This window comes from Perca flavescens, chromosome 23 (genome assembly GCF_004354835.1).
Source record: "Perca flavescens isolate YP-PL-M2 chromosome 23, PFLA_1.0, whole genome shotgun sequence".
NCBI classification, from domain to species: Eukaryota; Metazoa; Chordata; class Actinopteri; order Perciformes; family Percidae; genus Perca; species Perca flavescens.
The window spans coordinates 1,382,039-1,394,848 of record NC_041353.1 but is presented as its reverse complement, the minus strand read 5'-3'; the positions used below and the strand labels follow the sequence as shown (position 1 = coordinate 1,394,848).

General features: G+C 38.7%; 2 protein-coding genes across 2 annotated transcripts in view; both read left to right on the top strand.

Annotated features, from left to right (window-relative positions):
* Positions 1-11,106, top strand: part of lrp6 (low density lipoprotein receptor-related protein 6) — a 75,088-nt gene extending 63,982 nt beyond the window's left edge. Inside the window, 4 exon segments of the mRNA XM_028571227.1 lie at positions 3,381-3,517; positions 4,554-4,651; positions 10,811-11,077; positions 11,079-11,106. Coding sequence (XP_028427028.1) covers positions 3,381-3,517; positions 4,554-4,651; positions 10,811-11,077; positions 11,079-11,106 — 530 coding nt within the window.
* LOC114550445 (NLR family CARD domain-containing protein 3-like) overlaps positions 1-12,810 on the top strand; it is a 689,968-nt gene that overhangs the window by 114,657 nt on the left and 562,501 nt on the right. The gene's annotated exons all lie outside the window — the stretch shown is intronic.

The window sequence follows — 12,810 nt, the reverse complement described above, 5'->3', positions numbered from 1 at the left end:
GAGAGAGGATGGATGGATGGATGGAGAGGGGAGAGAGAGAGGAGGGATGGATGGATGGATGGATGGAGAGAGAGAGGGAGGGGAGATGGATGGATGGAGGGGAGAGAGAGAGGGATGGATGGAGAGAGAGAGAGGGAGGGGAGATGGATGGATGGAGGGGAGAGAGAGAGGGATGGATGGATGGAGAGAGGGGAGAGAGGGATGGATGGATGGAGAGAGGTGAGAGAGAGGGAGGGAGATGGATGGATGGAGAGAGGGAGAGAGAGAGGAGGGAGATGGATGGATGGATGGAGAGAGGTGAGAGAGAGAGGGAGGGGAGATGGATGGATGGAGAGAGGGGAGAGAGAGGGAGGAGAGATGGATGGATGGATGGAGAGAGGTGAATTGGAATTGGAAATTGATTTATTTGAAACAGGGACAATGCACAAATAAACATTAAACTTGTTAAACAAGAGAATATGTCTTGGGCCAGGTTATAGCAACAATTGCTAATTTCCACCTGTAGTCCCTGGGCAGGTATGACAAATTTAAAACAAAACAATTTACAATTTTAAATAGAAATATTACAAAACTATATATAAATGACATGATGTGCATAGTAATTAAGAGAGAGAGGGGGAGGAGAGATGGATGGATGGAGAGAGGGGAGAGAGAGAGAGAGGGATGGATGGATGCAGGGCTTAAAGTATTCCAGAGAGAGACATAGAGGAGAGAGAGACAGAGAGAAGAGAGAGAGGAGAGGGAGGGAGAGACAGAGAGAAGAGAGAGAGGAAAGGAGAGAGGAGAGGGAGGGAGAGACAGAGAGAGAGGAAAGGAGAGAGGAGAGGGAGGGAGAGAGAGAGGCGAGAGAGAGAGAGAAGGAGAGAGAGGGATGGATGGAGAGATGGATGCAGGGCTTAAAGTATTCCAGAGACAGAGAGAAGAGAGAGAGGAAAGGAGAGAGAAAGAGAGGGAGGAGAGGGATGGATGCGGGGCTTAAAGTATTCCAGAGAGAGAGACATAGAGGAGAGGGAGAGACAGAGAGAAGAGAGAGAGGAGAGGAGAGAGAAGAGAAAGAGAGAACGGAGAGAGAGCAAGAGGAGAGAGAGAGGAGAGAGAGATGAATGGATGGATGGAGAGATGGATACAGGCCTTAAAGTATTCCAGAGAGAGAGAAAGGAGAGAGGAGAGAAAGATGGATGGTAAGATGGATGGATAGTATATATATATATATATATATATATATATATATATATATATATATATCTATATCTATATATCTATATATCTTATCTTTCTATATATCTATATATATATATATATATATATCTATATATCTTATCTTTCTATATATATATATATATATATATATCTATATATATATATATCTATATATATATATCTATATATATCTATATATATATATAATATACAGTATGTACAGTTTTGGGAAGCTAGATAGAAACATAGAAAGATAACCTTAACTATGTTATTTATAATAAATAAGAGATGTCCTGATACCTATTCTGGTAACTGAACTTGTGTATCGGTTGATACCCAGTACTGCTCTGATACCAGCGTGTCCTATATTTTCTGTTCTAACAGCTGTATACTACTATCTCGGTATGATGATATGATGTATAACAGCTGTATACTACTATCTCGGTATGATGATATGATGTATAACAGCTGTATACTACTATCTCTGTATGATGATATGATGTATAACAGCTGTATACTACTATCTCGGTATGGTGATATGATGTATAACAGCTGTATACTACTATCTCTGTATGGTGATATGATATATAACAGCTGTATACTACTATCTCTGTATGATGATATGATATATAACAGCTGTATACTACTATCTCTGTATGGTGATATGATGTATAACAGCTGTATACTACTATCCCTGTATGATGATATGATGTATAACAGCTGTATACTACTATCTCTGTATGATGATATGATGTATAACAGCTGTATACTACTATCCCTGTATGATGATATGATGTATAACAGCTGTATACTACTATCTCTGTATGATGATATGATGTATAACAGCTGTATATACTATCCCTGTATGATGATATGATGTATAACAGCTGTATACTACTATCTCTGTATGATGATATGATGATAACAGCTGTATACTATAACTGTATGATGCTGTAACAGCTGTATACTACTATCTCTGTATGGTGATATGATGTATAACAGCTGTATACTACTATCTGATGATGATGATATGATGTATAACAGCTGTATACTACTATCTCTGTATGATGATATGATGTATAACAGCTGTATACTACTATCTCTGTATGGTGATATGATGTATAACAGCTGTATACTGCTATCTGTATGATGATATAATGTATAACAGCTGAATACTACTATCCCTGTATGGATGGAGTGTTGTCGGTCTGGCTCAGGTTAAATCCACAAACAAACGCAAATAATATATGCCGTACAACTTTATTTTTCACTGCAGAAAAAGAACATTAAAGTAGGTTTTCTTCATGACTTAATCTACGGCATCGGATCGGTACATAAACCCAAAGGGGGGGGTCAGCTTCTCTTCAGAACTCAAACCTCCTATGGCTCCATTCTGATGCTACCAAGCCATCACCTCCCGTTAGCATCCCATTGACTCCCATTCATTCTGACGTCACTTTGACAAAGAATAACTTTACATCTGAAGCGTTTAAAGACTCTATTTCTCCGTTGTTTATTTCTAAAGAAACACGACAATGTATAAAAGGCTCCATTACCTTGTAGCTCACGTTATGGCTCCGTAGCAGACGCTTTTATAACAATAGGCTAACGATTGGGTCATAACCACGAGACTTACTGTCACACAGTAGAGGAATTACCGTATAGTACAGGAGAAGCTCACAGGCAGTTTGGACTTCAATTATCTGTTTAGGTTTAATTACTAATGTTAACTAGCATGTTAGTGATCAGTAATTACTAATGTTAACTAGCATGTTAGTGATCAGTAATTAGCCTGTGTCTATGTTATCTCCTTACATATACCTACACTCTCCGTCTCTGTGAGATTGGGAATGATTGAGATTTCTCTCGGCACAGCTACCAGAAGACTTCACACTTTCAGACACGTTGCTCACGTCACATCTACGTCTTCAAGCTCAGTTGGAGGCTGCTCAGTAACACTCAGCCAGCACCGGGAAAGAGACTTCTGATATCCTCCACTGGTCTCAGACCAGAGACACGGGATCTGTTGGTCCATTCTTATATATACTGTCTATGCATAAACCCCATTATTCACAGATACCAGCATTTTAGACAGCATCAAAGGTTTTTCAGGTACTGGTATCGGTATCAGAACATCTCTATAGTAAACGTGATGCTGACGTTTGATTCCAAACCCACAGGTATGTCCAGAGGGAAGTCTGTGATTGGCTCCCTGAGCATCATGGGCGGGAGCAGCGGGCCACCGTACGACCGCGCTCACGTTACCGGAGCTTCGTCCAGCAGCTCGTCCAGCACCAAGGGAACATACTTCCCTCCGGTGAGACTCCACAACTTTATTGTCAACTCATTTTGTAAACAAGTACACAGTGTAATTTTAACTTTTCGAACTTTTTCTAACTTCTGAATTTGTATCTAAGTGACTAATCTTGAACCAAGCTGTGATGTAACCCTACAGGACTAATGTTCAGCAGCAGTTAGAGTCCACTAAAAGTTCTGTTGTTGCTGCTGACAGACTCACATTATTATTCTAAGTGTCTGACAACATTATGGGATGGATCCCTACAGAGATAGACCTTTTAGTTAAAGAGTAAGATCCTTTTAGTTTAACATGAAACAGCCCCGAAATCACCATCACCAGACTCCACCAGACTCCATGTAAATAATCAGGACTTTTATCATCGTAAAACACACTTCATTCAAAGTGGACAGAAACTAAATAAAACTACCAAAAGCCGTCTTGGTTCATCTTTCCACTGTTCCAACAATCACCACTCTGGTTTGGTTGAAATAAACCCTTAATTCACCCATTTACATGTGGATATATGCTGGCTCTATACACGCTAAAAGTCCTGATTATTTACATGGAGTCTGGTGGAGATATGCTGGCTCTATACATGTTAAAAGTCCTGATTATTTACATGGAGTCTGGTGGAGATATGCTGGCTCTATACACGCTAAAAGTCCTGATTATTTACATGGAGTCTGGTGGGAATTTCGGGGCTGTTTTTAAGTTGTTATTTAGCAAAAATGTCCAACATGTATGGACAATAAAGTTTACAATGATAAACATACAACAAGCCATAAGCAACAATCCATTCTGGGCTTTTTTTCAACATTTTTGTTCAACAATTTTCCGACTTATTTATCCCCTTTCTGGAAGGTTTTTATCAAAGTTTTTGGCGCTTTTTAAAAAGTTTTTCTCAAGGTTTTTTTGTGTCTTTTCTAACATTTGTCGCCTTTTGACGTTGAGGTGTAATTTCTACAGGTTTTCTCTTTTTTTCTCTCTCTCTTCCTAAACTGCCGACTTGTAGTAAAACTCTGATCATAAAGTACTTTTAATTATTTTGTTCCAGATCCTGAATCCTCCTCCATCTCCGGCAACGGTCCGCTCTCAATACACCATGGAGTTTGGTTATTCCTCCAACAGCCCCTCAACACACAGATCCTACAGGTAATTATTAACTACCGTTATCTCCCGTTAACTCACATTATTATCTAACAATATCTCCCGTTAACTCACATTATTAACTCACCTTATCTCACATTATTAACTAACGTTATCTCCTGTTAACTCACATTATGAACTCACGTTATCTCACATTATTAACTACCGTTATCTCCCGTTAACTCACATTATTATCGAACAATATCTCCCGTTAACTCACATTATTAACTCACCTTATCTCACATTATTAACTAACGTTATCTCCCGTTAACTTACATTATGAACTCACGTTATCTCACATTATTAACTAACGTTATCTCCCGTTAACTCACATTATTAACTAGCGTTATCTCACTTTAACTCACATTATTAACTCACGTTATCTCCTGTATCTCCTGTTAACTCACATTATCTCCCGTTAACTCACATTATTAACTCAAGTTATCTCCCGTTAACTCACATTATTAACTAACGTTGTCTCCTGTTAACTCACATTATTAACTAACATTATCTCACATTATTAACTAACGTTATCTTCCGTTAACTCACATTATTATCTAACGTTATCTCACTTTAACTCACATTATTATCTAACGTTCTCTCCCTTTAACTCACATTATTATCTAACGTTATCTCACATTATTAACTGGTCCAACGTGAATGAATGAATAAATAAGGACCATGTCCACACAGACACACACACACAGACTTGTTGTACAGTATAAAATATATAAATAAAGAGAACAGGACACAACTTTTCTTTCTCTTTTCTGATTCTGATTCCGTTTTGTTGTATTTCTTCACTTAGACTGTCACTCTGTTGAAATATACACAAACATCACATTTTGCGCAACGTGATATCACGATAACGATATTGAGTTGATATATCATGCACCCCTAGATATAATATTACGCATGCACCCCTAGATACAATATTACGCATGCACCCCTAGATATAATATTACGCATGCACCCCTAGATACAATATTACGCATGCACCCCTAGATACAATATTACGCATGCACCCCTAGATACAATATTACGCATGCACCCCTAGATATAATATTACACATGCACCCCTAGATACAATATTACGCATGCACCCCTAGATACAATATTACGCATGCACCCCTAGATATAATATTACGCATGCACCCCTAGATATATTACACATGCACCCCTAGATACAATATTACACATGCACCCCTATATACAATATTACGCATGCACCCCTAGATATAATATTACGCATGCACCCCTATATACAATATTACGCATGCACCCCTAGATATAATATTACGCATGCACCCCTGGATATAATATTACGCATATACCCCTAGATATATTACGCATGCACCCCTAGATATAATATTACACATGCACCCCTGGACATATTATGCATGCACCCCTGGTTATAATATTACACATGAACCCCTAGATATAATATTACGCATGCACCCCTGGATATAATATTACGCATGCACCCCTAGATACAATATTACGCATGCACCCCTAGATATAATATTACACATGCACCCCTAGATATAATATTACACATCCACCCCATGATATAATATTACGCATGCACCCCTGGATATAATATTACGCATGCACCCCTGGATATAATATTACGCATGCACCCCTGGATATAATATTACACATATACCCCTAGATATAATATTACACATATTCCCCTAGATATAATATTACACATATACTCCTAGATATAATATTACACATATTCCCCTAGATATAATATTACACATATACCCCTAGATATAATATTACACATATACACCTAGATATAATATTACACATATACCCCTAGATATAATATTACACATATACCCCTAGATATAATATTACACATATACCCCTAGATATAATATTACGCATGCACCCCTAGATATAATATTACACATATACCCCTAGATATAATAATACACATATTCCCCTAGATATAATATTACACATATACCCCTAGATATAATATTACGCATGCACCCCTAGATATAATATTACACATATACCCCGGGATATAATATTATGCATGCACCCCTGGATATAATATTACGCATATACCCCTAGATATATTACGCATGCACCCCTAGATATAATATTACACATGCACCCCTGGATATATTATGCATGCACCCCTGGTTATAATATTACGCATGCACCCCTAGATATAATATTACGCATGCACCCCTAGATATAATATTACACATGCACCCCTGGATATAATATTACGCATGCACCCCTGGATATAATATTACGCATGCACCCCTAGATATAATATTACACATGCACCCCTGGATATAATATTACACATATACCCCTAGATATAATATTACACATATTCCCCTAGATATAATATTACACATACAGTGGGGGAAATAAGTATTTGACCCCTTGCTGATTTTGCAGGTTTGCCCACTTACAAAGAATGCAAAAATCTACAATTTTAATCATATGTACATTCTAACAGTGAAAGACAGAATCCCAAAGAAAATTCCAGAAAATCACATCATATGAATTTATTAAAATTGATAACCATCTGATGAGGAAAAACAAGTATTTGACCCCCTGGACAAACAGCATGTTAATATTTTGTAGAAAAGCCATTATTGGCCAGCACAGATGTCAAACGGTTTTTATAGTTGGTGAAAAGGTTTGTGCACATTTCGGCAGGGATGTTGGCCCCTCCTCCCTGCAGACAGCCTCCAAATCATTCAGGTTCGAGGTTGTCGCCTGGCAACTCGAATTTTAAGCTCCTCCAAAGATTTTCAATCGGATTCAGGTCTGGAGACTGGCTAGGCCACTCCAGAACCTTGATGTGCTTCTTCTTCAGCCACTCTTTTGTTGCTTTGGCGGTGTGCTTAGGGTCATTGTCGTGCTGAAACACCCATCCTCGACCCATCTTCAGCTCTCTCACTGAGGGAAGGAGATGTCGGTCCAGAATTCCACGATACATGGCCCCGCCCATCCTCCCCCTCAATACGATGGAGTTGTCCCGTCCCCTTGGCTGAAAAGCACCCCCAAAGCATGATGTTGCCACCACCATGCTTGACGGTGGGGATGGTGTTCTTTGGGTTGTACTCGGTGTTCTTTGCCCTCCAAACACGACGAGTTGAGTTGAGGCCAAAAAGTTCTATTTTGGTCTCATCTGACCACATCACCTTCTTCCAGGCCTCTTCTGAGTCGTCCAGGTGGTGAATGGCGAACTTCATGCGGGCCTGTACATGTTTCTTCTTGAGCAGGGGGACCTTGCGTGCGCTGCAGGATTTCAATCCATGACGGGCGTAGTGTGTTACCAACCGTTTCTTTTTGTAACTGTGGTCCCAGCTGCCTTCATTTGATTCATCCGTTCCCCCCTTGTGGTTTTGGGATGATTCCTCACCGTTCGCATGATCAGGGACACCCCACGAGGCAAGATCTTGTGTGGAGGCCCAGACCGAGGGAGGTTGGCGGTGGTGTGGTGCTTCTTCCATTTCCTGATAACTGCACCGACAGTTGATCTTTTCTCTCCAAGTTGCTTTCCGATTCTCTTGTAGCCCATCCCAGCCTTGTGCAGATCAACAATCTTGTCCCTGATGTCCGTGAGAAAGCTCTTTGGTCTTGCCCATGGTGGTGATGTTGGATGCTGGTTGTTTGGGTGTTGACAGGTGTCTTTTATACAGGTAACGAGGTGAGGCAGGTGTATTTGATGTAGATAATTGGTTCGGATTGGGGCTGTGTCTTAAAGAAAGACTAACTGGCTTGTAGGAGCCAGAATACTTGCTGTTTGTCCAGGGGGTCAAATACTTGTTTTTCCTCATCAGATGGTTATCAATTTTAATAAATTCATATGATGTGATTTTCTGGAATTTTCTTTGGGATTCTGTCTTTCACTGTTAGAATGTACATATGATTAAAATTGTAGATTTTTGCATTCTTTGTAAGTGGGCAAACCTGCAAAATCAGCAAGGGGTCAAATACTTATTTCCCCCACTGTATACCCCTAGATATAATATTACACATATACCCCTAGATATAATATTACACATATACCCCTAGATATAATATTACACATGCACCCCTAGATATAATATTACACATGCACCCCTAGATATAATATTACGCATGCACCCCTAGATATAATCTTACGCATGCACCCCTAGATATAATATTACACATGCACCCCTAGATATAATATTACACATGCACCCCTAGATATATTACACCCCTAGATATAATATTACACATGCACCCCTAGATATAATATTACCCCTAGATATAATATTACCCCTAGATATAATATTACACCCCTAGATATAATATTACACCCCTAGATATAATATTACCCCTAGATATAATATTACACCCCTAGATATAATATTACACCCCTAGATATAATATTACCCCTAGATATAATATTACACCCCTAGATATAATATTACCCCTAGATATAATATTACACCCCTAGATATAATATTACACCCCTAGATATAATATTACACCCCTAGATATAATATTACACCCCTAGATATAATATTACCCCTAGATATAATATTACACCCCTAGATATAATATTACCCCTAGATATAATATTACCCCTAGATATAATATTACACCCCTAGATATAATATTACCCCTAGATATAATATAACACCCCTAGATATAATATTACACCCCTAGATATAATATTACCCCTAGATATAATATTACCCCTAGATATAATATTACACCCCTAGATATAATATTACACCCCTAGATATAATATTACCCCTAGATATAATATTACCCCTAGATATAATATTACACCCCTAGATATAATATTACCCCTAGATATAATATTACCCCTAGATATAATATTACACCCCTAGATATAATATTACCCCTAGATATAATATTACCCCTAGATATAATATTACCCCTAGATATAATATTACCCCTAGATATAATATTACCCCTAGATATAATATTACACCCCTAGATATAATATTACCCCTAGATATAATATTACCCCTAGATATAATATTACACCCCTAGATATAATATTACCCCTAGATATAATATTACCCCTAGATATAATATTACACCCCTAGATATAATATTACACCCCTAGATATAATATTACCCCTAGATATAATATTACCCCTAGATATAATATTACACCCCTAGATATAATATTACACCCCTAGATATAATATTACACCCCTAGATATAATATTACACCCCTAGATATAATATTACACCCCTAGATATAATATTACACCCCTAGATATAATATTACACCCCTAGATATAATATTACACCCCTAGATATAATATTACCCCTAGATATAATATTACCCCTAGATATAATATTACCCCTAGATATAATATTACACCCCTAGATATAATATTACACCCTAGATATAATATTACACCCCTAGATATAATATTACCCCTAGATATAATATTACCCCTAGATATAATATTACACCCCTAGATATAATATTACACCCCTAGATATAATATTACCCCTAGATATAATATTACCCCTAGATATAATATTACACCCCTAGATATAATATTACCCCTAGATATAATATTACACCCCTAGATATAATATTACCCCTAGATATAATATTACCCCTAGATATAATATTACCCCTAGATATAATATTACACCCCTAGATATAATATTACACCCCTAGATATAATATTACACCCCTAGATATAATATTACACCCCTAGATATAATATTACCCCTAGATATAATATTACCCCTAGATATAATATTACCCCTAGATATAATATTACACCCCTAGATATAATATTACACCCCTAGATATAATATTACACCCCTAGATATAATATTACCCCTAGATATAATATTACCCCTAGATATAATATTACACCCCTAGATATAATATTACCCCTAGATATAATATTACCCCTAGATATAATATTACCCCTAGATATAATATTACACCCCTAGATATAATATTACCCCTAGATATAATATTACCCCTAGATATAATATTACCCCTAGATATAATATTACACCCCTAGATATAATATTACCCCTAGATATAATATTACCCCTAGATATAATATTACACATGCACTCCTAGTAACTACTGTGGCAATAAACTATCTTCCTGATTCTGTTTCTGAAGTCTGTGTTTCTGTGTTCCAGCTACCGGCCATACACCTACCGTCACTTCGCCCCGCCCACGACCCCGTGTAGCACCGACGTGTGCGACAGCGACTACACGCCGGGTCGCCGGGCGCCGCTCAAGTCCGCCGTGGCCGCCGCCAAGGGCTACACCAGCGACCTCAACTACGACTCGGAGCCTTTCCCGCCGCCGCCGACGCCGCGCAGCCAGTACCTGTCGGCGGAGGAGAACTGCGAGAGCTGCCCGCCGTCGCCTTACACCGAGCGCAGCTACTCGCACCACCTCTACCCCCTCGCCGTGCACGGACTCCTCGTGAGCGCCCACAATAACCCCCCACCCCTTCACCCCCAAAACCCCCCCTCACTGTAAATAGCAATTGTGCATATATGAGGTTTTAAAAACGGGAGACTGCGGGAAAAACGGAAGACTAAACGGTCGCTGCAGAACATTTGTACATTGAAAAAGAGAAAAGCATATTTATATATTTTCTATACAGTGTTTACTGATGACGTCATAGAGGTTTGTATTAAGAAATTTGTACATTTTTTTTTTTAAGAAAAAGGTTTTATTAAAAATCATCACAAATATAAGTTGCCTTAAAGCGGGGGGAAAAGGAAAAGAGGCTCAAGAAGGACAAAAAGCGGACAGACGGACAGACAGCGGGACGTTTTAACTTATCTGAAGCCAAATATGAGACACATCAACAGGAAGAAGAAGAGGAAGAGGAGGCTCGTCGGTGTCTGTAGTTACCGTGTAAACTGGAGAGATGGTGTGAGAACGTGGTACTGGCTCTCTGATTTTATATTTACCTCTGGTTCGCAGGATCGTGTCTGATGCGGATGTGAGTCATGAAGCAATAACTCGGTTAAAGCTGCAGCTAACGGTTGTTTTCTGCAGCGATTAATCTGCCAATTAGTTTCTCGATTAGCCGATCGATCGTTTTGTCAATGAAAAGTCAGAAAATAGTGAAACATACCCATGGGAACGTCTGCATATAGTTTGTTTCATCTGACAAGAATCCAAAGTTAGGAAGTTTTTTATATCCTGTACGAAAAAGGAAAGCATGAAATTAACACCGGCAAAAGAAAAGGACTCAAATTATTCGATGAGCAGAACAGTTGCCAATCGACTTTCTAATGATCCACTAACTGATGAATTGATTAATTATTGCAGCTCTAAACACACTTATCCAATAAATCAAACAAATGAATCACACTTGATTAGGTATTAAAATGTCAAACTAGTGAAACGTGTCCATGGTGACGTCTGCTAATAGTTCGTCCGACAAAAATTCAAAGCTACTCAGTTTATTGTTCTGTACGACAAAGAAAAGTATCCAATCCTGACATGAAACAAGCTATTTTTTGGCCTTCTTGCTTTACAAAAATGAACAAAACGATTATTAAATCGTCTGTCAATTGACTAATCAACAAATTGATTAATCGACTAATCGTTGCAGCTCTAAACACGTTAAGGCACATATTTATTTCCCAATCAATCGGTCAAACCAGGAGCAGCTCGGAGAGCATTGTTGAAGGCTGCAGCGGTTTGATGAAATACTACGGAGGCCCTGAAGCAACAAAACGTTTCTATAAGCTATCAAGAAAATCTGAAGTAGGGATGCATCAAATCCAGATTTTTTGGGGTTCGTCTGAACCCTGAACCCCCTGGTTGAGATTGTGATGACTCCTCCTCCCATCCTCAGTCCATGAACCCAGTAAACTCATGAATGAAGTAAACAGGGACTGTCCTTCCTTTGCTGTACCTGAAGTTGCTGCATTCTGGCTGCTGTCTGGAGATTCCTTCATGAACAACTCGTATTCTTCCAGATGTTTCAGACCAGATGTTGTAACAGCGGCCATGTTGTGTATAGTTTAGGGTCCTCGCCACCACCAGACCAATCAGCATTGAGCAGATTGAACGTGTAGCTGGACTTGACTGGTCTTCTTTAGACAAAGTTCTGCCAAACAACAACTTTTTCTGCTCACCAGATCCATGTCCACTTCCTCACAGCCTGCTG